General features: G+C 47.9%; 1 protein-coding gene across 1 annotated transcript; it reads left to right on the top strand.

Moving 5' to 3' along the window:
- The first annotated feature begins 14,601 nt into the window (after positions 1-14,601).
- Positions 14,602-24,759, top strand: BPIFA2 (BPI fold containing family A member 2). Its single transcript, XM_054573890.1, has 9 exons — positions 14,602-14,706; positions 15,523-15,671; positions 17,322-17,466; positions 18,119-18,226; positions 19,509-19,655; positions 21,654-21,735; positions 22,808-22,871; positions 23,753-23,833; positions 24,563-24,759. The coding sequence occupies exons 2-8, from the start codon at positions 15,536-15,538 to the stop codon at positions 23,791-23,793; spliced, it is 723 nt and encodes a 240-aa protein (XP_054429865.1). The 5' UTR covers positions 14,602-14,706; positions 15,523-15,535; the 3' UTR covers positions 23,794-23,833; positions 24,563-24,759.
- Positions 24,760-24,974: the final 215 nt, after the last annotated feature.

The following is a 24,974-nucleotide window of genomic DNA, read 5'->3' as shown; positions in this document are numbered from 1 at the left end:
GAGATTAGCCACATCTTCACACCTGAGACTAGCTCAGTGGTGGCCCCATCCTACCACTCGCTGGAGTCGCTTTGGACAGGCAATGTGCCCACAGCTGTCCCAACGAGATAGGCGCAGGTGCCATGGTTCTGAAGGCAGGCAGGCTCGGCTGCTGCTTAACTGTGCAACCTTGGGCAAGTCCCCTTACCTCTCCATGCCTCAATTTCCTTGTATATCAGATGAGGATAATTATGGCGCTCCTCTCATAGAAAGTTGTTATAGATCATCACTTCCAAGACATACATTTTTCCCTACATTGTAACATTTCTGAAGTGAACATGTGCCTTATATTCAATGGCATGCCGTAGTTTAATTGGCAATTTAAAAAATTTCCTAGCAGCACATTAAATAATGTGCATCTTAATGGTATCTTGGCATGCATGAAATAGAGAGTATAATGATTAGATGAGAATTTGTCTGGTTATTTGTTCAGCCCAGAGTAACAACTCAAAAACTAGTGGTTTATTCCCCTTTGTCCTTAATTTTTAAATCAATCAGGCAAACAGTCAAGTAAATTTCTTGCTATCACAGCACACGTGGGTCCCAGAATGCTGCAGGAGTGGCCCGTGGTGGCTTCATCTGCATCCTTCCCCTCTGAGCTTCTGCTAAGCATTACCACGATTCTGCCAGCCCCCGTGACTTGAATTCACGGGAAGTCTTGAATTATGAAGGATGTGTCTTGTGCCACAAAATGACCTTCAGGGCCTTTGGGATCAACAGCCCCCTGTGCCTCCCAGCACTCGGCTGTCCAGGGTCAGCGTCAAGAGTCCAGATCTCAGGGACGGCTCTGCCACCGGTTCACTTCATGACCCTAGCAAAGCTGTTCACATCTCTGGGTCTCCTTTTCCTTGTCTATAATCCCTGTACTACAAGGTTGTTGTATGGATTCAATGAGAGACACAGAGCCTGGCATACAGTAGGTGCTCAGATAACGTGGGCTTTCTGGTTTTTCCCAGGACAAACACTTTCTGGACTCTTTCATTAATTGGCTGATTAAAAGCATTTTTTTCCCTTCTCATACCCACCCCATTATCTCCCAATCCCCTCCTTTCCCCTTCAGCGTTAAGTAGTCCTTTCTCAAGGGTCCTGGAAACAGGGGTCAAGTCCTGGGGCCACGGAGAGCCCACCTGACACAGAATCCGTGCTTTGATCGATATTGAGCCCTAGTGCTGCATTCCTGGATAGCCAGCTCCACAGTGACCGACGTTACAGCTGGGTTTCTGAGATGGCCCACCGGTCTGGATTACTGATGCTACGGTGGGATTCCAGGCTCTCTTATTCCACGGTGATTCTTGTTACAGAATGACTTCTGGAGTGGCCCATTCCACAGTGATCGGTTAGAGCGGGGTTCTTGGGACAGCCTATTCTGTAGTCATGTGTTAAGGTGAAGACTTTGTCATGACAGTCCTGTGATTACTCTATAAAGATTACTCTTTTACTGAAGTTGATGAAATTTTTTACCCCATAATGATCACTGTTGTGGAATTCCTGGGGTACCCCACACCTAGGGAAGACCACTGTAATGGAGTTCCTAAGTTATTTCACTATTATGGCCAATTTTAGAATATTTTATTCCAAATGAAGTATTACCACTGGGTTTTGGGGCTCTCATTCCATATTCTTGGTGTTAAAGTGAGGTTGTTCTTAATATTATAGTTAAGTTTCCAGGCTATCCCACTTTATGGTGAAAAGCATTGTGGTGAGATTTCTGGGATATTCCACTACTCTATTGTGAGAAGCTTTCCAGTAGGGCCCCTCATATCTGAGTCTTAAAGAAATTTTTTAAAGAAATCACTCTATTTCCATTTCATTCCCCAAATCCCCTATGTCCTCTGGGAGGGCGGGGAGGGCGGGCGGGTACAAAGAATAAAAGATGTTCTGGCCAAACTTCTGGGTTGTCTTCTTGGCCTGCCTTGGGCCACTGCCTCTCTCTGTGTTTCTCACCAAGACTGAGCCCCAAGCAGGAGGCAGAAGAAGAGATGGGACACCCCTCCCACCTCACACAGAAGAAACAGCCTGGAGTCTCCCTGGGAAGCCAGGGAGGGCCTGACTCATCCATGAGTCTGTTACTGTTTCTCTGGGAGTTATCCATGATTATGGTGGAAGCCAGAGAAAACCAAAAAGAACCCTGACTCAGACATCCTAAGGCCTGGGTTCAAATCCCAGTTCAGCTGCCAGCTCCCTGGGTGAACTTAAAGCAGCCCTGTCCTCTCTGGGCCTTCTTTTCCCAGCCGTAAAATATCACAGTCCCTAAAGGCCTTTCCCTCAATGATGAGTGTTAGGGAAACGAAAGGGGACAAGACCAGAGGCCAGAGGGGCTTCTGGAAAACCATGGCCACTACAGACCTCTCTCGTGGTGGCACCTTCTAGTGTCTCCTTTGCTGTCAGTTGCAGAAACCCCGTGGTCTTCTCATCTGTAGGATCAACGCGAGACCCCTGCCAGGACTACGGTAAGGAGATGTTTAAACCCTGGAGAGTCACTGTGGAAGTGTATGACCCTGTCTCAAGGGACTGTCACTTTAATTTACTCACCAAGATCTCCCACAGCCAAACCAAGAATAGTCTCTTCATTAAAGCTTGGGTTTGTATAGGCTCAAACCTGATCAGATGGACCATGTCTCCGCTTAGGGGTTCCCGCATGGGGCTGACTGAGGCAGAAAAGCCTCTGAGAACCAAATCAAAGGCGTGGTGTTCTGGTGTTCCAACGGGGGAAGGTCAGGCAGGGACCGCCCCTCCACCTTCAGGCAGTTGGCCTGATGGACAGCCCGGGGGGCGAGTATTCCTGAGGACCATTGAAGCAGAGGAGAGTTCCATCCAAAAGAGCGATGGCATTTCAGTAAGAGGCAAAACTGGCTGCGGGACGGGCCCTGTGCCGTCCAGGACTCAGAGACAATGGGTGCTGCTAGAGACATTGCTGCTGACCCCATACCCCCAATTCCTGCTCCTCGGTGCTCTGCCTTCCTCTCATGTGAGAAACGTGCTTCAAAGCCACTTTTTTGGTGTGTAAGATACACTTTAGGATCTGCCTGGAAAAGATGACATTGACGAATAAGATAATGCATGTAGAATTACAGAAGGTCCGAATCCTGGCCTCAGAGACCTGGGAACCCCAGGACCTTCCCGACGGTTGGGGGGAATGAGCATGAATTTGGGGCTGGCTGGTCCCACATAACTCATGGCCTGAACCGTTTCTTTGAATGAAAGTCTCCTGATGCAGTTGTGTGTTTCAGGGAGTGGGTCCCCTGTTGCATCTCTTTGGTGTGTCAAAAGTAAAGGGCACAGCCTGTGGAGTCAGGTAGGCGTGAGTTCAAATCCTGCCCTTCCACGGACTCTCTGAACCTCTGTTTCCTATTCTGCAAAATGAATGTGAGAATAGCACCTATTCACTATGGGGCAACCCTGAGAAAATGCATAAGGAGAGCCTGGGACGGCATAGCAAACCGCCTTCACCAGTGGACCATCTAAATCATGGGGCAGAGGGACCAACTTGTGCAAACATGTGGAGAAGAAAACTCAAAGGGCTATGAGAGCCCACAGTCAGACCATCCACTTCACCCCTGTTCCCCACAGACGAATCCCCACAATAATAGGGGCTGGAAACTGTGAGCTTCCGCTGCTTCCCCATACAACGCTCTACTGCCCCGCGAGCCCCGCGCCCCTCCCCCCCGCCCCCCCCCCCCCCCCCAAGCGACAAGAATGCAGTCGTTGAGTGACGGAGGTGCAGTTCCCAGATTTCACCACAAGGTGAAGCCATGACCCTGCTAGTCTGTTTCTTATACTCAGAAGGAAGGTATTCGCATAAAGCGGTATTTTGTTTTTTTTACGAGATTTTATTTATTTATTTTTAGACAGAGGAGACAGGAGGGAGAAAGAGGGAGAGAAACATCAGTGTGTGGTTGCCTCTCACGTGCCCCCTACTGGGGACCTGGCCTGCAACCCAGGCATGTGCCCTGACTGGGAATCAAATTGGCGACCCTTTGGTTGGCAGGCCAGCATTCAATCCACTGAGCCACACCAGCCAGGGAATAAAACAGTGTTTTTTATGCCAGACATTGTGCTGGGCACGTGGCTTTCATAATCTCGTTTAATTTTTAAAGCCATCTTTCATCAGCTTCATTTTAAATAGGAGAGTCGGGGAGGGGGCTGCGGGTCAGAGAAGTGTTAGGACTGTGGCTGGGGGGTCAGAATTCCTGGGATCGAATCCCAGTCCTTTGGCCTATGAGGATACTTAACCTCTCTGTGCCTCAGTCTCCCCTTACGAAAAATGGGACTAATTATAGCATTAACACTATGATAGTTAATAGTTTTTAGCTATTTCTTTTTCTTCTTTGTCCAGTCCTAGGCTGTGTCCCTTCCATGGATCATTTCATGTGGTCCTCACAACCACCCTAGAAGGTGGCTGTTTTCATCCCTGTTTTCCAGATGAGGAAACTGGGGCTCAGAGAGGTGACCTGCCTGGCTCATTTCCACACAGCTAGAAGGAGGCAGAGTGAAGTTCAAACCCAGGTCTTCTGGCAGAGAGCAAGAGGTGGGTGGTGTCCGGGGCCTCGGGGAAGAGAGATGCCATAGATCCCTGCCCTGGCCTACAACTGCCCTGGCCTTTCCTTGCTGAGTCGCCCATGCTGCTCTGGCTTCAGTGCCCCCATTGGTACCATACGGAATTGAGAGGCCTGAACCTGGGGCCCTTCACCACCCCCTGGTTCTATGAGCCTGCCTTGCGGGGAACTCACAATGTGGTAGACAGAGGACCCCATCCTGGAGGTGTCAGGACCGGGGCACGGGGACCTGCTGTGAGAGGAGGGCTCCAGGCCCACGGGGGTCTCCCTACACCCTGTACAAAGCAGCCCAGAGCTCAGGCCTCTCCACACGTCCCTCGTGCTCTGTGGGCCCCTGGCCTGAGGACGCACTGACAGAGGTGGTTCACAGGGCCACTGTGGCCTGGTGACACGTATGACAGCATTTCTTTTCTCAACCTCCTTTTGCCAGAACTGTCTTTGTGAAAAACCTGGAGGGGAGTCACATGGAGCCAGATCAGTGGAGGGCGGCGGGTGGCAAAGAAGGGAGAGAAGAAGGAAGTGGAGCAAATTCTGGCATCCTCCCCGAAGTCTCTGCGGGGCCCACAGCAGCTGGTGTCCTTGGTTCAGCAACATGATCCTGGGGATGCCTCTAGCTGCACAGGGTCCACAGTGGGAGGCACTCAGGAAACATCCCCACCACAAAGTTTATTCCTTCAGGCAACAAATACAGTCAGGTTACATTTGATGTGAATCTGATTTATGCAAATCTGAAATAGTGCCCTGCAAAATATTAATGAAGTTTTGCATTGTGAGCAGAAAGTGATTTTTTTTCATTGTTAAGAACACAAAACAGGCTCCAATCTCTCCCTCCTTAAGAAGAATCAAGGTCTCCGCCTTGATGCTACACTCCCTCCAGCTCCCTTCTTCCCTCTCTCTTCCCCTTCACAGCCACGTTCCCTGCAGCTGTGCTTCCCAGCCAGGAACACGCACAAGAACCACCTGGAACTCTTATTAAAATCAAGGTTCCCGGGCAGTTGGCCTGAGCGGGGACCTGAAGATTCTGCATTTCCAACAAGTCTGCAGAGGCTGATGCTGCTGGTCCAGAGTTGACCTTGAGTAGCATGCTTGTTCTGGACACATCCAGTCCTCCACCCATCTGGTTTCCAGTTGTCACCTCACAACTCAGCCCTCACCAGGTCCTCAGTGACTTCCAGGTGCAGGAAACCAGTAGATCCTTGTCAGCCTCATCTTACTTGACCTTGGCATAGATACCACTCCCGTTTGCTTGAAACCAGTTCTTCCCTCGGCCGAGCCCCCCGCCTGGCCTCCTGCCTCTCCGGCCATTGCACCTGGTCCTTCTTTGCAGGTGTGAGGTTTTTATATTGGTCATTCAGTGTATTTATTCCTTCACCCTGGCCACTCTGATTAGCTCAGAGCTCAGCATGGAACCCCAGCCAGGCCAAGGGGATCAGCTGTGGACTTTGAAGAGATATTAGGAAAGAAGTAACCAATTCCTTCTAGGCTTATCAAGAGCGTGTGGGCCTGGAACTGCTGGTGGCCGTCTCTGCCAGACCCTGTAGGAGTCTGGGAATGAAACCAATGAAGAAAGCGGAGCCAAGTCATGGAAAGAAGCTTAGTCCTGAAGATTTCCTTTGAGCCACGGCTGAAACCCATGAACCTTCCCGTTACAAGAAGCAAGGACTCCCTTTCACATTTAAGCCAATGTGGGTTGTGTTTTTCACAACCCAGAGCAACCCAAATAATCCTGACAGATGCAACTGACAAATACATTTCAGCTCAGTCTGTGTTGGGCAGAGAGGAAAACAAAAGGTAAATCCCAGCTAGAGCTTGGCCTCCTGGAGTTGACAATCACGTGTGTGTATGTGTGTGTGTAAGAAAGGAAGAGACCTGTTGGAAAGCCACAAGGCAGACAGTGAGAAGAACAAGCTTGTGAGTCAAGGAGGGGTTCATAGAAGAGGGGCCGTGATGGATTGGTGCACCCACCGTGGAAAACAGTGTGGAGGTTCCTCAAAGAGTGAAAAATGGAACTGCCATATGACCCAGCAATTCTACTTCTGGGTATGTATACGAAGAATCCCAAAACACTAATCCAAAAGAATAATTATACACCCCTATGTTCATTGCAGTGTTATGTACAATAGCCAAGCTATGGAAGCAACCTAAGTGCCCATGTACAGGTAAGTGGGCAAAAAAGTCTGTGGTACATTTACACAAAGCAACACTATTTGGCCGTGAAAAGAGAAGGAAATTTTACTGTTTGTGATGACATGGATGGACCTAGAGGGTATTCTGCTAAGTGAAATAAGTCAGACAAAGGCAGAAAAATACCAGATGATTTCACTTACATGTGGAATCTGGAGAACAATATAAATAAACAAACAAAACAGAAACAGACCATGGATACAAAGAACAGACTGATGGTTTCCAGAGGGAAGGGAGGGTGAAGGACTGAGTGAAAAAGGTGAATGGATTGAGAAGTGCAGATTGGTAGTTACAAAATAGTCATGGGGATGCAAAGTACAGCGTATGGAATCTAGTCAATAATATTGTACTAACTGCATATGGTGCCAAGTGGTGCTGGAGATGTCGGGGGCACATTTTTGTGGGGTATATGATTGTCTGCCCAATATGCTGTACACCTGAAATTAATACAAAATACTGTTAAATGTAAACTCTAATTGGAAATATTTTTAAAGATTTTTTTTTTAAATAAAGAGGTGCCCTGAAGGACGGGGGGAGCTGTGGGGTGTGACATCCTCAGACCTGGCTCTGGGAACTGGGAGGCATTGATACAAAGCAGGTCCAGGAGGTAAGAGAGGAGGCCTGGGGGTGGTCCTCATGAGACGGAGAATGGCGGCGAGTGGAGATCTCACAAGACACCAGTCCTGTGAAGAACGGCAGGGAGCTCTGCTATTTTCTTTGTACCTACCCCTCCTCACTTCACTGAGTGGCGGCCCCTAACTCTCCAGGTCTCCTTGCATTCTTTCTGCCTATTGCACACCCGCCCCTCTGCCTGGGTCAGCACGCGATGGGAGGGGGGTTCAGAGAGCTGACTTGCCTTGCCTAGAACCACACAGACGGTGAGAAGCAAGGTCAGGATAGAGACCCTCTGCTGTTTCTCTCCCTTAATCCTTCCCTGGCACGGCGCTGCTGAGTTAGTTATCTACGTTGAGCGCTTACTATGTGCCAGGCACTGGGCTACTGCTTTCCTGGTTTAAATCTCATCTAATCCTGACACCAGCTTTGGCAAATGGACTATTATGATCCTTATTTTGCAAATGAGGAATGGTAGTTCAGAGAGTTGATGTAATTGCCCAGTTAGAAAGCAGTGGTGCTAGGACTCGAATTGAGGTCTGAAATTACCAAAAGCCCCCGTGACTCCAACACAGGGCATGGCAACCAGGAAGTGCCCAATAAATGATTATCAAATGGACGAGTGGTTCCAGAACAGAGCAATTTACATTTGTTAAACAAATGAATAGATAGATAGATAGATGAGAGGTCTGGATGGCTTTAACAAGTAAGGATCTGGGAGATCCTTACACATGGAGAAGACAGACAGTAAGTCCAATTCTGGGAGGCCTCTAGACCAAGAGGGAGTCAGAGCTCACTCGAATCAAGGGGCCGCTGACCTCATTCTTTTTCCCGGCCCATCAGTCAGCCAACGCCAGTTTAGCCACTCCAGGTCTGGCACTGGGCACTGGGACCTCAGACATTTGTGGACTGGTGGGACACAGCTGACCTCCCTCTCCTGTACCCTTTCCTTTCTCATTCTTTCCTCCTTGCTTCCCTCCTTCCCATCTGCTCTCCCTCTGTCTTCCCACAAACATCATTTGATTCCTAGTCTAAACTAGGCCCTGTGCCAGGCCTGGGTGACCCAAGGCGGAAAGACAAAGGGGCCCGGACTTCAAGGGGCTCAGGGAAGGAGCCAGACCCTTCCAATTGTGTGTTAAATTTTTCTCTAGGAAACTTGGGCCAAGCGCTTAGGGAACATTTCATAGAACAGGAGGAAGAATCCCCAGGCCTGGGGGTTGGGGGCGGTGGTGGGGGACAAGACTCCCTGACCATCGGTCAGCCGATGAGCAGTAGCTCCTCATTTTCTAGGGGCCAGGACCTGGGAAGCGACTTAACCCAACAGGTGCTCCAGACAGAGCCCAGGGTTTAGGAAAATGTTTGAGAGCTGAAAAAAACACATTGTATTACCTCCAAAGTCAGAAAAGACAACGGCAGTGTCAGAATTGCTGGAAGTCTAATGAAATGTCTTCACATTGTAGTGTTATGACAACTTTGTTAATTGTTATATTCAGCAGTCATAAAAATGACAGTATATTTGAAACCATTTGTTACTTTGATCTGCCTTAGTTTCCAAGAATTCCTGAGTAGGCAGTTCAGTTGTGAGAAACCTATTATAAATTGAGACCTATTATAAATTGGATGAATTATTTGTACCTGTCTGATTTTAAAAAAAGAAAAGAAAAGAAAAGAGAGTTCTTTTGGCCTTTTTATAGTAAAATGAAGAAATTTCATTTAGTGGATGGGAGCGGGCGCCCAGGTGTAGGTTCTGTCATCGAATGGGCAAGGGGGTGGGGATGGGGGAGCCCTGGACAGAGCCTCAGCCCGGCCCTGCCTCCACCCCTGAGAGGAGGAACCTCAGCCCCACCTCTCTCCCCTCTGGCCTCCGGATGGTAGCGCCTTTCTCACCAGGGGCCTGAGCAATGTTTGGAAAAAGATGCCAGTTCAGAGCTCAAGGTCTGTGTCAGTGGGATCAGGAAGCTTCCACGGTTGGGGTGCTGCTGTCACACAGGAGTGTCACACCAAGATTAGTATGTCCAGGCCTGAAACAGCTAATCCTTAATGCCTCGCTGGAGATTTTCAATAGGAAATTCATCCCAGGACCCTCAGAGCTGGGGCCTTTGTCCCTGAAAAGCAAATAGCTTCTGTTCAAGGAGATTGTCTGTACCTTGGAGAGGAAAGAAGGCTGGGACAAGCAGGAGCTGTCACCCTCTGTCTCTGGGGTGACTCAGAAGAGTCGGCCTGGACCTTGAATGGCTGCTGAAAGTACCCACCCACCACCAAGGACCCTTTGCATCCCCCCTACATACCCTTGTCCTGGAGGGTTTGGGGTGCATTTGGGCAGGAGGGGCGATGACTCAGCCCAGCACTGTGCCGGCCCCCAGACTGGTATCCTCTCGTCACATGTCACAGCAGGCTGAGGAGCACTGGGCCTGGCATTAGGGCCCAGAGCAGAGAAGCAGCCGGCCCAGCGAGGCCAGGGACGCCCATGGCCACGCGGCAGAGGAGGGCAGCCTGCCTGGCCGGCCCAGCACACACTCTCAGCCATTGCACAGGCCTGACGTGTCCTCACGCGGTTCTCGCTGCAGCTCTAGAAGCAGTTCTAGTCTCATTTTATGGTAAAAACCAACAAACAAACAACAAAAAACCCCAGAGGTTCAGAGAGGCCAGGGCACTTGCCTGCGGCCACATAGCTGACAAAGGGAAAGATTGGGACACACATCCAAGGCTGACACCAAGACCAGACGTATAAAATGCACACATTGAAAAATGTGTCCACTTAAAATTAATTAGCAATAAGGAAAAATTCTTCTGCAGGCTGTAATAAATATTCATCGGGCGTGTGCTGTGTGCTGGGCCCGGGGATGATGCCCTGTGGCCCTGTGGCCTCAGAGAGAGGGATCACACCCCAGGAGCTCATGGGATTCCTGCCCAGAGCAAGAGTGGGGGGCCGCTCTGGCTGGCGGGAATGGAGCAAGTAGTCCCCGGATGCTCTTTACCACCTCTCAGAGCCCCAGGAGCTCAGCTGCCTAGGAGGGAACCTCGGTTCTGTGTGCTCACTTCATGTTGGGGTTAGAAAACTGAGTCCCTGTGTGAAAATGAGTGCTTTGCTCAAAGTCACACAGCCGGTGATTAGCAGAGCCAGGACTGGAATCCAGATCGCGGTCTCCTCCTCCATCCCCCTGCCCCGGAGTCCCACCTCCATGAACATGCAGTGTCGCTGTGCCCATCGCCAAGCTGGGACCTTGAGAGATCACCTAGTCCAGCACCGGCAAACTGCTGTGCTGCACTCTCCCGTCCTGCACTCCCGACAGACGACAGACGTCACTAATCAGTCATTCCCTCCAGGAGTGGCCTCAGAGGGCTCCTCAGCTGAACGTTCCATCCAGTCAGCCCCTGTAATCAGTCATGCGTGAGACCACAGTTCTCAGACTTCCCTTCCTTGGCCCAGGAGAGGAAACTGAGGCTTAGTAAGGACATGCAGCTGCTGAGGGTCATACGCCAGTAGCTCATGAAGCAGGAGTTGGTGGACACTGGTATCCTGAAGGCCTGAACCCATTTCGGCACATCAGGCCCTCACTGCACGCAAAAGAAGCACAGTTGCCATTAATGAAGCGTCAAGTGTATTGGAGGCACTGTCTTGCTTATCTTCACACAAAGGTGAGAAAACTGAGGTGGAGAGAAGGGAAGTAACCAGAAACCAACAATAGTTGTATCTTCATTTTCGCCGCCACCACTTACCGAGGGTCTACCACGTGCTAACCCTTTCACACGCATTATCCTACCTCATTCTTGCAGCACATCCTGTAGCTCATCCCATTTCACAGAAAAGGAACCTGAGGGTCAGCGAGATTATACGCCTCATACAGATGATGCAGCCAACAACAGGCAGAGAGAGATTGAATTCAAACTCGATCCTAGAGCTGGGCTCTGACCAATACCCTCAGGGCCCCCTTGGCACCCTTTTGATTTCTATTTGGGCAGTAGGATCCAGGCACAGTGGTGTTTACCTCATTTTACAGATGGAGCAACTGAGGCCTGGCGTTAACACAAAGTCTAAGGTCACCACATCACTCTCCGCTCCCTCGGCTGTGTTTCTAGGGTGGGAAAAATTCTTCACAAGATTTCAGCACAGCCCTTAGCTGTGTTCCTCATGCCTTGATGAAGAGGGACCTCAGACGTTTGCAGAACTGGATGCCAGGCAGCCAGGGAAAGGGGACCAATGACTGGTCCAAGGCCACACAGCAAGACTCCACCGGCCTGGGTTGTCCAGGTCTCAGTCCTGGCTTGGGGACCTAGGTGGTCATCTCCTCCCTGCTCTGTGCTCCGATGGCAGAACCACAGCCAGTGCGAGGGAAGCTGGCCCCCCAGCCCGTCTTGCCCTGGCCACATTTGCGTGAATAACAAGCCCACCTGGTTCTTGCTTAGTTTCAGGTGGGTGAGCAGAGGAGACAGACGCAGCCCCCTGAGGAGAGAGCCCCGAGCTCTCTGCCAGTGCATCTGTTGCCCCGTGAGCATCACCTGAGTTTCCTATGCCAGTTCCAGGTTTGCATGGCCCAATGCACCAGGTGTCACAACCAACTCAAACAGCAGAGGCTGAAGGATAAACAGGATATTCAAGAGCCCAAGGACTCTTCTTCCCTGACAGATGGCTTCACTGTGACCTTGACCAAAAGACCTTCCCAGGGGACCCAAATGCTCAGTTCCTGTCCTTGTGAGGCCTGGGAAAGCCACGTGCCCTCTGAATCTCAGCTTCCTCAGCTGGAAAGTGGGGCTCAAAACCTCCTCACAGTGTCGTCATGAGGACTAATGGTGAAAGTTGCTAACGCAGCAAGCCCGGTGCTGGGGTCAGAGTGAGCTGCAGGGTGCGGCCGGGGCTGAGCCGAGGCCCCCGAGGTTGGGGCGGGGGTCACAGCTCATAGAAATCAGGGTAGAAGGCACCTGTGAGTCATTACGTCCAGTCATTCCCATTTTTGGCCAACACTCTTGAGCAGCTGGACACAGGCCACTCTTGGGCTCCCGGAGCACTTGACACAAATTATTAGGGATGGGGCTCAAGCATTTGCATTTTAAACAAGCTTCCTAGGCAATTCTATGTAATCTTTTCTTTTTCTTTTTTTTTTTTAAGGCTATTGTTCAGAGTAGAAAATTCCAACAGAACTAAAAGTTATGCAATAAAAGTGGAAAATAAGTGAGGTTCAAGGTCACTATGTGGCCTTGGGTGATGCCTTCTCCTTCTCTGGCTCACAGGCTCCCCAGACTTCCCAGCAAGGAGGTTAAATGATGAACTCTAAGCGCTCCTCTGGCTTTGGTGTCTGTGGTTGTTCAAGTGCAGCGTGTGGCCTCAAGCAGCCGTCAGAGGGAGGAGGCGGAGGTGAAGGAAGAAAGGGGTATGGTTTCTCCCCACTCTGGAAGACTTAGCCTAGTGTAGATGGGACTTGGGGGGCTGCCCAAATGCTTTAGCAGACAGGGCCCTTGAATGTGTGGCAAAGTCCTGTCCTCATGTGAGCTGGGGCCAAGTGACACTGCAGAGGTGTGGGCGATCCTGAGAATATGGCTCCTTAGGACCTTGGAGCTGCATCTGAGAGGCTAGGGCCCTCTGCTTGCCTTACTGTCTTTGTGCCGTCCCTCTAGACCAGCACCCAGCAGACCAGTTTGTATCACCTTAGAGCTCGATTGCATGAGGCAGCAATGTCCATGGGAAGAGCTGGCTCTGTTGGGTATGGGTCATGCTGAGAAATAGCACCTAGCGTGAGCTTCTGGAGTTCCAGGTACCCACGGCTGGGTGAAGCTGGGGTCTTGGGAGGTGGGGAGGGTGAGCAAAGGAAAGAGACGGGAAGCCTGAGGGAAAGATAGGCACATGAGGCAGCTAGACTCAGGCAGAAAGAAAACCTGAGGGAAAGAAACCCAAAAATGTGCAACAATTGTCTTTAAAGGAAACTTAGAATCATGGCTCATAGTCAGGCCAAGTCCCACAGGAGATTAGTAGTCACCTAGTTGAGTTTCTGAGCATCTCTGGTGATGGGGACCTTGTCACCTTCCCAGGTAGTGGCTGCTTTTATAGGATGCCCCAGAGAGAGGTTTGGAGCATTCTATAGACAGGTCAGAGTCTTCGAAAGCCACATATGGGGAAAATCTCAGAGCACAGGGTATTAGCAATTCGCCTAGGGCAGAGAACAAGTTAAAAAGTCAAACTGTGGTGATTCACTGTAAAAGAAGCCATGGAGGAGCTCAGGTCAGGGATAATGGGGAGGGGCCACCTCACGTGGGCAGTCAGGGAGGTTCTGAAGAGGTGACATCAAGAGCTGGGGACAACTGGAGAAGAGTCCTGGGCAGAGAGAAGGGCGTATTGCAAAGGCCCAAAGCAGGAAAGAGGCCAGAATCTTCTGGAATAGAAGGAAGACAGGGTAGGGGCCAGGAAGAAGAGGTGGGAGATGAGTTTGGAGAGACAGTGATGCGATGACACAGGTCTCTGCAGGGCACGGTAAGAATTTGGGTTTAAGCTGAGTGTCGCACGTCTGGCTGCAGCACCGAGAGTAGAGTGGAGGGGGCAAGTGTGCCGGGCATGACTGACTGTGGTGTTTGTCTTCTGACACTGGCTGTGCAACCTCAGGCCAGGCGCTTAACCTTTCTGGGCTTCCCTGTTGCCCACACATGGGGGGACCGTGAGACAGATTTTGTTCACTCTCAGCAGGAACTCTAACTTGATAGAACAGGCTGTCTTAAGAGGTAATGAACGCCCCACAATTGCCAACATTCAAAAGGAGGCTGGCTCCACCATGAAAAATGTCGTAGAGAGCCCTTGGATGCCAGGGGATTGAGTAGGATGGACTTTCTTGTTACTGAACCGCAATTCTGGTCCCAACTCTGTCCCTGTCTTGCTGAGCAACCTCAAGCTGGTTACTCACCCTTTCTGAGCCTCAGTATCCAAATGATGACAGAAATAGGCTGGATGATCATTACAGGTTCTCCCGCCAGCACGTTCTCTAGTTTGTCTATTCTCAGTCTTCACCCCAATCTCCACTCACAATGGCCACCACTGTCTTGGCAGCTCAAGGCACCATGAGAAGCTGGTCTTTGTTTTGGCAAGAAGCCCTCCCTGTATCCAGCCATTCCAATTCAAACATGCGGGTAACCTTTGGATTGGAAGCCTCTTTGCCCATCCTGGACAGGGGTTGTTTTCTTAGGAGTCTCCTTGGATGTCAGCGGAACCAGGGCTTGCTTCTGTGGGCAATCTTCCATCCTGTCACCACCACTATAAGAGCCAGCGCCATCCAGAATAATCCTAGGAGACCATCAGGGGAGTAAGGATTCGTGAGCATCCTCCTCCAAACCTGTGAGTGGTGGGCTTCCCCTGATGACACCCCACAAGGTGGTCTTCAGTAGACTTTGGGAGCAAGGGGCAAGGGGCAGAGGAATGGGGCTTCCTGGATCAGCTAATATTTTGAATATAGCAAATTAAGAGATAGATATAGATTATATTCAGGGAAGTGTCAAACTGATGAGCAATGCAGGGTCCTAATGTGGTGTCCATGTGTTCATTCATACTTTTATTCAGCCAACCATTGTTTGTTGAACTGTACTGGGTGCAGGCTTTTTACCAGGGGCTGAGGATTCAACAGTGAAATGTCACAATTCCTCCTCTAAAGAGTTCACAGCCTGGTGACAGAGGAGGACAGGTCATCATGTAATTGGTACTCAGGACTCTGATCAGAACGAAGGCAGAAAAAATGGTGGGGTGAAACCCCCTAACCTAGACTCTACAAGGGGCCTAGAGTAGGCTTCAGAGAGGACATGATGTCTTACTGACTGAAACCAGGGAGTCAATAAGACATGACTTAGATAAAAAATGCATAGAGGGAGACCAATGTTCCAGGCAAAGAAGCCAGCATGTGGAAAAAAAAAAAACCTTTTTGTAAAAAGCATAGACTTGTAGTGAAGAGTGACTTTTCAAACTGTAGCTTGTCCACTCACTGGCCGTGTGTCTCTGGGCAAGGTGCTCTAGTTTTCTGACCCGGGCTGCCCATTTGTGAAACAGAAGATAACCACATCTATCTTAAAGGAATATTAAATGTAAGAGTGGTAGGTGCTCACTAAAAATTCCTTTTCCTACTGGCTAATTCTCCCTCCTATTTCCCCTGTGAATGTCCAGGTATCAGGAAAAGATGTTTCAGCTTTGGAAACTTGTTCTCTTGTGTAGTCTGCTCACTGGGACATCAGCATCGCTTCTTGAGGAGCTTAGCGAAGACCTGAAAAATGTTATCGATAAAGGACGTGATACCTTTGGCGACTCAGCTGATGGTGAGTCAATAAGATTGAAAATAGGCGGCATCCAGGACCCTACCTCCTAAACACTGGGCTGCATTACCAGGGTCTGCCACTGGGGGCTGTCCTTTCTGAGTGGTTTCCTGGGTAAGGCAGTTGGTTATTCACTTCCTGGCTCATTCACTTACTATTTTTCTATAAACAAGCAAGCTTAAATGAATATCCTTTTACATATTATGTCATGGTAAGCTTTTTCCAACATATGAATAGAGTAAGTTCCTAAAAGTGAGATTTCAAAAGTTCAAAGATATGCACATTTTAAATTCTAGTAGATGTTGACAGATAACCCCCTACATTAACATTTTCTCCAACAGTTTGTGGGAGCACCTTTCTCTGTGCTGCCTCGACAGCACTGGTCCGGATGACTGAAATGTTTTGCCAGTCTTATAGATGAAAGATTGTAACTCATTTCACTTTACATTTCCCGAATTGTAGAAGAATTCAGTCATTTTTTCATATTTTTAGCTTTTTACATACTTTAATTTAAATATTTTGTTCATATTCTTAGCTTATTATTCTGTTTGGTTGTTTACTTCTCTTATTGATTTGTATTAATTCATTGGAAATTAACTTTATCTAGCCTAGGTAGTTTTATCCCTACTTTTATAGTTAATTGAATATCTTTTTTATTCTGATTTCTTAAAAGAACTTGGTTTTCCCTTCCTTTTCTAAAAAATTAACAGCACATTGACAAACATTTTTATAGGAGTTTAGTAACTTCTGTAAATGGCCGCCTATCAAATATTGTCAGGCAACCTTCAGTGATACGGAAGGGGCTCAATCTTCAACTTCACTCCTGAGAAAACTAAGCTCAGAAACAGAAGATCACCTAGTGAGTTATAAGACCAGACACAGTTCTATTTAAATTGGCATCCTCTGTTTGCATCATTATAACTAGGTAGATACTGTTCATTGCCGAGCCCGGTTGTGTTCCTATGATTACCTATCTCTTCCAGTACAGTCTTTTGTTTTCCCTTGAGTCAGTCATTACCTTGCTGTTTCTCACATAAGTTATTTTACACACACATCCTTAACTCTTTTCATGTGCACCATTCCACACTTGCCATGTTGCTTATTCTATCCAATCCCTCCTTTCCCGGGAGACCTCCCACTGGGACTCGGATCTGCTCCCTGGGCCTGCTGCAGAGCTCTCATCCTAGGACTACATTTTGTCCCTTTTATGGGTTGGAGTCGTATTTTTTCTTGATTGTGGATTTTCCATATTTTGGTTCATTCTTTCATTTTGTTTGACCTAGTTTTTCAAACTCGTGCGGACATCTCCCTTAGAGCAAGAGACCCTCCAAGTCACTACTAGAAACTGGTGTACAATCATCAATTGCCAGGTCAATTGATTGCTTGCTTTGTTGATGAATAATGGGTCTATATTAGTATGAAGACAGCATGGAAAAAAGAGGGGCTCTGCAGCTGTGTGTCTTCAGGCACATTTCTTAAACTCTTCATCCTTTATTCCCTCATCTGTAAAATGCAGACAAGACCAATATCTACCTCACTGAGTTGTCAGGAAGATTGAAGGAAATAACATAGGCACAGTCTCATCTAGTACCTGGTGCATAGTGGGTTCTTCATAAGTGGTACATAACACTAAATAATGATTATTTTTGTCAGCTATTGTCAAAAGACTGAAGGATGACATTGACAAGTTTCAGGACTCCAAGATTGGACAATTGTCTGAGCAGGCGTTACAGAAAGCTGATGAGCTGTTCGCTAAAGCCGTTTCTAAAGTCCTTTCATTTAAGGATAAACTTTTGGGGTGAGTTGGTGCTTCATGATGGAGATCTTTGCTCCCTGTATCTTTCAGGGAGAGGGTAAGTTTAAGATTAAAAACAGAAAGATATCAAAACTTGCCTTCCCACAGAACCAAGGTGGTCTGAGGCCAGATCCACTGGAGCCAGAATAAATTAGAGGCGGGGCCACAGGGCCAATCTTGGTATCCTATGGGTTTGAGCTTCCACATTCTGTAATTTCAGGGTCAGGAGGAAGGTTCTCTTCACTCTCACCTCCATGTGTTTGCTGATGCCTGGATTCCCTTTTCCAGGGAATAAGACTTTCTTCTCCACATGCAGCTGAGAATAAAATTTTGAATCCCCTCAGGAGAAAGAAAACTGAAAAATTCACACCTGCTTGCTCAATGCATAAGAGTATCAGAGTAAACAGTTGTGGGTTCAAATTCTGGCTCTTGCAATTATTCTTCCCTGGAATCTTGGGGGAAATCACAACTGTCTGATCCTCCACATGCCATGCTGTTAAATGGAGACAATCAAACCTCTGTAGGGGGCTATGGTATAGACCAAAGTAAGCGAGGCTGACATGCCCCAAATGCCCAGCATGATCCTGGTATAGAGAAGTGCTTGGCAAATGGCTGTCATGAGGAATGACAAGAGTGAATTCTGGTTTTTGTACAGGTTGAAAATCCATAATACCCACTTCTTGGGTATCAAACCTACAGTCAATCCTGATGGCAAAAGCCTTAACCTGACCCTCCCCATTGGCGCTGATGTCGAATTGAGCCTGTGAGTATGAATTACAGCCTGGGATTTGGGGGAGGCAGCGCAGGACAGCTAGCGGGTCTCCACACTGGAAGCAGCCACTGTTCCACACTGCTATGTGGCCCAATCTATAAATAAGGGGGCTTTTTCAGTTCTAAAACCCTAATTTTAAAAGTTCTAATAAAATTTGGCCATAACGAAGTCTCTTTTAAAAGAATCCTCCATTAAATATATTTCTGGAATCATAACATTTATCTAATATCAAAATTTGCAAAATTGGAGAAGACATTTATAGCTCTCTGGCAAAATTTTCTCTAGCATCATTTTGTCTCTCAAGATTCTCTTTAAATAGCATTGACCATGAAAGATAAATGTGGGCAGTATATAATAAAGGGTGTGTGTGAAAAATACAATTTTATATTTTAATTTGTTTTTCTTGAATTTATTGGGTTTACATTGGTCAATAAAATTACGTTTTAAGGGGACAATTCTAAAATACATCATCTTCACATTGCATTGTGTGTTCACCGTCCAAAGTCTAGTCTCTTTCCATCACCATTTCTCTCTCCCCAACCCTCCTTCCCTGGTAATCACCAGACTGTTGTCTGTGTCCGTGAGTTTTTTGTGGGTTTTTTGCTTAATTCCTTCACCTATTTCACCCATCTCTCCAGCCTCCCTCCCCTCTGACAGCTTTCAGTCTAGTCTCTGTATCATGAGTCTGTTTCTATTTTGTTTGTTTATTTTGTTTATTAGATTCCACATATCAGTGAAAGCATATAGTTAAAAAATATAATTTTAAAGTATATTAATTACTTAAAAATGGAGAGATAAGAAAGTGAGCACCTGTGGAAAAATCTTTATAAATTAAGTACACTATCATTACATCATTCTTAGCGATGACATCTTGGGATAGTTACTTAACCTCTCTATACTAATGCTTCCTCATTTTGAAATAGATATAATAATAGCACTTTTCCCTCATGGTATTGCTGTAATAATTAGGTGGTTTAATCCAGGTAAAATACCTTTTCAAAGTGCCTAACATAATTTGTGCTCAATAAATGTTAACTATTATTATTATTTTAGTTATTAGTGTGATGCTCTATAAAAATTTCATATGAACCAAACCTATGTGGCCAGGATAAGAAGCACCTAAATATAAATATGTTAATGCCATAAAGAATAGGGACAAGGTTGCCATTGTCCATAGATTCCCTGGATAATGTCCATGCAGGTGGAGGAATCTGAGTGGGCAATGTAGAAGGTCTTCTAGACCTCTCTTCACCGTGAATCTTATTTCTTGCAGTCCTTTTATTGACAAGAGAGTTGACCTGAATGTTTCTGTGGACCTCCTGAGTGGTGTCAGAATTGAAACCCAGGATGGCAAATCTAAAGTTGTCCTCACAGAATGTACCAGCAATCCAGACAGCGTCTCGTTGACTTTGGTTGACAAGTAAGTCCCCTCCAGCTCACTAAAGCAGGGCTTTCAAAGGAGTCAAGGACCCCTAATTTCAGCCTTATTCATATACCTGGGAGGTGGCACAATGTGGTATAAAATGGGTTTAGGCTCTGTAGTCAGGCAGGCCTTGGTTCAAATACCAGCTCTGTCACTAACTTGTAACCTTGGGCCTCAGTTTTCACATCTGTAAACTAAAGATGACAATACTACTTACTCGTAGGCTGCCGAGCTAACCAAATGATAAAATACAAGTGTTTAGCCTAGAGCCTGGCACATACTAAGCTCTCAAAAACCATAATATCCACGCTAACTTTGTGTCTCCTTGTTCTCTCCATTATGACTGAGACGGGAGTGTTGACATCTCCAACTATAATTGTGAATTTGCTTATTTCTCCTTGCAGCTCTATCAGAATTTTGCTTCTCATTTTTTGAAGCTCTGTTATTAGTGGCATGCCTATTTAGGCTTGCTGTATCTTCTTGAAGGTTTTCCCCTTAAGTGGTATGTGATGTTTCCAATCACCATCGTCAATTATACTTACTTTCTTGCCTCCGGCTGGGAGGAGAGAAGAGGAGTAAAGGCCCACCGTGGCCTCTAGTTTCACCCACTGGAAAGTTTCTGAAATGGTCCCTTGAAAACATAATCCTCTCCATTTAAATCATTGATCCCTGTTAATCCACAAAATCTGCATCTGAAACTGTATGACTGAAAGAGCAGGTGTGGCCCCCAGGAGAAGGTTGAGGGAGAAAGGGCCACCCTGGCTATGGCTGGGAGAAGAGAGATGCTCTGGAAGCTGAGGGCTGGGCCAGGTGGGCCTTGGCAGGGAACAAGACTGGACCATGGGCAGAAGTCAGTCCACCCCGCCCCACCAGGGTTGCCTGAAACCTAAGAAAGGCTCGAAGGCCTGATGTTGGTTGGAAAGCCTGGGATATACACTCAGCGGCCTGAGCCCTGCTGACACTGCTTCGCCCCAGCGAATTCCTCCTGCCGTTCTGGGTCTTGGTGTCCATATCTGGACAGTGACATTCCATTCTGCTGCTCAAAGTCCTCCTGGGGCTTTTTTCCCCACTTTGGATGAACTCCCAAACCCTCCCCATGATCATTTAGCGTCTGTGTGATCTGTCCCATCCTTATCTCCCTTCTCTCCCCACCTTGTTTGCCCTGGGCAGACACACTGGCCTTTGCTCTGTGCCCCTGGCTAGCTTCTCCCACCTGCAGACCTGCGCAGAGCTGCCCTGGCTACTAGAATACCTTTGCCCCTACTCTACCTCAATGCACTTCTCATCCTTCAGGCTCTAGAATATGATTCCTCCAGTTCTCCCTCAAAAGGGCCTACTCCCACCCTTCAGAGTACTTGTCACGAGTTGTCATTATACATTTAATTGTGTGTTTACTTCATTCATTCTTTCAGCTACAAATGTATTGAGTACCTGCTATGTCCAGGCAGGCAGTGTTCTGAGCTCTGGAGGCTTTGTTGGTGAGAACAGATAGGACCTGTTCTTGTGGTGCTTATTGTCCTGAGGGAAAGGCAGGCAGGCCAGCATTCAGTCCATCAATACAGGGCCCTCAAGCAGCGTTTCAGATGGCATAAGCCCTGGGCAGAGCGGGACACTTATCAGGAAACTGCGATTACAAAGCTCTCCCTCTGGGGAGCAGTGAGAGAGGGCTGTCCTGAGGAGGTGACAGCTGGGTTGAGAGCTGAAGGTGAGAAGGAGCCAGCCTTAGCAAGAGTTGTTTAGTGTTCAGGTGCCAGGTGAGGAGCTGTTTGTACTTTGTTCCTCTCCATGCCCCCAGCCTAGCCTGGTCCCTGGCACGTAGTTGCTGCTCTATAATATTTGTTCAATGAATTGGGTTATGATGAGGCTTTCATGAGGTATTGGGATGAGCTGCAGCTCAGACATAGGGTTGTAAGTGGTGATTCCCCTGGTAGAGGGAGACTCTGTGCGTAGAAAGGCACCTCGGCCCATGTTTCATGAGCTTCCCCTCTTTTATAGTCAGAGTAAACTGGCCAACACACTCGTAAGATCTGCGACCAGCTTGGTGAGTGACACCTTGTCCATCCTGGTGGAGAAACAGGTGAGTCCTCCACCCCTGGGTGCCGAGAGCCAGGCCTGGTGAGGGTGATATGGCATTGAAAGTCCTGGCTGTATTCCCTGGGCCCCTTTCCTTTTGAGGTGCAAACTTCTCATTGGGCTGTTAGCTGGAATCTGCCCCCTTTACTCAGCCTGGAGGGTTGGGGGAAGGGGAGCAGAGTCCTGGCATTGGCTGAAATCACTGAGTCCCAAACTTGAGCTCTCTGTCATATTCATGTACTATCAATGTGTTTTTTAGCTAATGTTTCCCTTTAATCAACACAATTGCACTTAAATTTATTTAAATACACTTATTTTTAAAAAGGAACTTTATATCCCTGCTATAAATAGAAATTAACACCACTTACAATAAAATTAATTCTAAAAATAAACACAGACCTATAAAATAGTTTTTTTATTTACATATTGTCCAAAACCATATGTAACATGTGCAGGATTCCCGTGCATCATACAAAACCATATGTGCTGTGTGCCAAAGTTCCAAAGATTCTGAACTAGTCACTCTGGAAGGGGGCTGGGAACCCAGATTTATGAAAGGAAAACCCTCCAAATGGCTTTGTGATTCACTGAACTGGAGACTCACTACTCAATGTGTGGTCCCAGGCCAGCAGCACAGGCCTCGGCTGGTAGCTTGCTAGAAATACGGACTCTCAGGCCCCACCCCAGGCCCGTGGAATTGAAATTTGCATTTTAACCAGATCCCCAGGGAACCTCACACAAAATCATGAGAAACACTGCTCTACAGTTCCCACGTCTCCATTTGACTCTGAAATTCCAGGGTTCCAAAGCTCAAGGTTTCTAAGAGTGTAGGGTTCTGCGATGTTAACATTCTAGATTCCTAAGGTTCTAGGATTTAAGGTTGTAGGTTTTAGGATTCTAGCATTCTATGGTTCTCAGATTTTACACTTCCAGGATTCTACTGTTCCAGAATCTTGAGTGTCAAAGGTTCTAAGATCCCGTGTGAAGGGCATCTCCATGAGTGGCCGGCAGTTGGTGCCCAGTGGATAATGGATCTGTCCTTTTTCCTCCTCCTCCTCCTCTCTCTCTCCTCTCAGGTATGCCCACTGGTTCGCTTGTTTGTTGCCAGCATGAGTGTGGAGTTTCTTCAGAATGCCATCGGTAAGTCACAGCCTGGGGAAGTGAAGGTGCTCCCTGAGCAGCCTTCCCGGGGCGGGCATGCAGCTCTTGCCCGCCCCACAGGCCAGTGTGGGCAGGGGACCCTGGAGAAGGGGAAGGATCCACCCTCCTGAGCAAGTTGGGAGAGTGTAGCTGGAGGGGTCCTTGCAGAGTGGAAGGGGCTCTTTGAGCCTCTGAGAACTTCCTTCTGTCATCCCTCGGAAAACCCACAGAAGCTGCTTGGCAGGATGATGTGAGAAAGAAGAGGGGCCAGATCTAAGTTCAAATCCTGGCTCTGCTCCTTAGCAACTGTAGGACCTTGGTCAAGTGGTTCTGCCTCTTTGAGCCTCGGTTGCTCCTGGATAAAACAAGATTATAAAAATTGTGGGGTCGGTGACTGGATTTAAAAAAAACCATAAAGAGCCTAACAGACAGTGGGCATTGCTAATAAACACCTTCCCTCCTCTCTTCCTTCTTATGAGGAGCTGGCCTTTCTCCTCCATCCCCTGGAGGCTTTCTTTAGCCTTCAGGTCTCCAGGCATGTCTGGGATTGCTGGGGAGGCTGGAGCAATAGAAGTGGGTTCAGTGAATGTGCCAAGGTTCTGGAGGGGGCCCTTCTATAAAAAGAATACCACCAGTCCAGTTCCTTGGTCAATCACTCTGTGCTCTGTATGCACCATCTCATTGAACCCTTACAACAGCCCTGTGGGATAGGTACTGTTATTATACCCATTTTACAGTTGAACAAACTGAGGCTCAGGGAGGTGGAGGGACATGCCTGAGGTCCCATGGCTGTCAGGCTGATCCCCTGGAGAGTGGCAGTCATTTGGCTCTGGATTCTGTTTGTTGGAGACTGAGGCCTGCTATTGATTTTGTTCTTCCAGATAAACTTCAGAAAGAACAGAAGTCGGGACCGTCTGAATGAAGAGGGCAGATGAGGAGGACCGCTCTGACATTCCCGGCTGGTGAGGAGCCAGGCTCTGCGCCCCATGCGGAGAAGGATGAGGCCCCTTCTCAGCGGACTATGGTGAAACCAAAGCAAAGCTTGGATTCTGTTGTTTTGTTTGCAGCAAACTGAGTTCTGGCTTTGCTGATCTTGGTCTAGGACTGAGCCCTGATCCTACTCACAGACTGAGCTTTGGCTCCAGTTATTGATTAAGCCCTGAAATTAGTCACAGATTGAGCCCTGTCACTGACCTGACTGATCCATGATCCTGATTATATACAGAACCCTGGACCTGGCCTCCAGTCCTGGGCTCTGATCCATTTTTTATTTTTTAACTGATTTTTAGAGGAAGGCGGGGGGGAAAGCAATTGATTTTTTGTTTCATTTATTTATGCATTCATTGGCTGTTTCTTGTATGTTCCCTGACCTGGAGTTGAACTGGCAACCTTGGTGTAGTGGGATGATGCTCTAAACAGCTGAGCTACCCAACCAGGGCTCTGACCAGTGCTTTAACATTTGCTATTATGCCTAAGGTGAGGAGAGGGGAGAGTGAGGGGATAAGAATGGTTCAATGCCAGGTGCCAGAGAAAGACCCCAAACCATAGGTACCTGTCTTGTCATTGCCAAGGCCTTAGACCTTACAGGGAATTGTGGGAAAGAGCTTGGGCAGCAGCTGTATGATGAACAGCAGGTGCACATAAGGGCCCCTTTGCTGTCAGTGACCTAACTCCCTGTGGGTTCCTTCCAGATTCATTCCCCGTTGTTCAGCTGTGTTTCCTCATAGCATCTCCCTCTGGGGAGATGCCGCCACCATCCAGCTGGAGTGGAAGCCTGAGTCCAGTCAGAAAGATCCTTCTCAGTTCCTCCTTGGCTTTACAATCAAGACAGAGCTCTCTATGCTTGTCACCATCCACCCTTAGCAATAAAGGCTACTTCTGCATCCTCCTGTGTGACCCATTACATTCCTTCCATCTGGGATTTGGTGAGAGAAGTACAACTAGGGCAGCAGAGACCTGGATCCAGAACTGGAAGGGTCACCTGTGACTATCCAGCCCACCTTCTTGTTTTACAAATAGGGAAACTGAGACACAAAGGGCCAGTCTGTGGCAGTGGCAGAACCCTTGATTCATCTATTCATATATTCAGTGGGCATGGAGTGA

The sequence above is a fragment of the Pteronotus mesoamericanus genome, unplaced genomic scaffold (genome assembly GCF_021234165.1).
Source record: "Pteronotus mesoamericanus isolate MK-2021 breed Mesoamerican mustached bat unplaced genomic scaffold, CSHL_Meso_final contig_25, whole genome shotgun sequence".
Lineage (NCBI taxonomy): Eukaryota > Metazoa > Chordata > Mammalia > Chiroptera > Mormoopidae > Pteronotus > Pteronotus mesoamericanus.
Note: the sequence above shows the minus strand (reverse complement) of the source record. Positions and strands in the feature narration are given on the sequence as shown.

What these genes read in the sequence shown, in the direction of transcription:
- BPIFA2 (XM_054573890.1), top strand. Translation starts at nt 15,536, where the DNA reads ATGTTTCAGCTTTGGAAACTTGTTCTCTTGTGTAGTCTGCTCACTGGG. An exon ending in GCTGATGTCGAATTGAGCCT is followed by an intron (nt 18,227 to 19,508) that starts GTGAGTATGAAT and finishes TATTTCTTGCAG; the next exon opens with TCCTTTTATTGACAAGAGAG. An exon ending in GTTTCTTCAGAATGCCATCG is followed by an intron (nt 22,872 to 23,752) that starts GTAAGTCACAGC and finishes TTGTTCTTCCAG; the next exon opens with ATAAACTTCAGAAAGAACAG.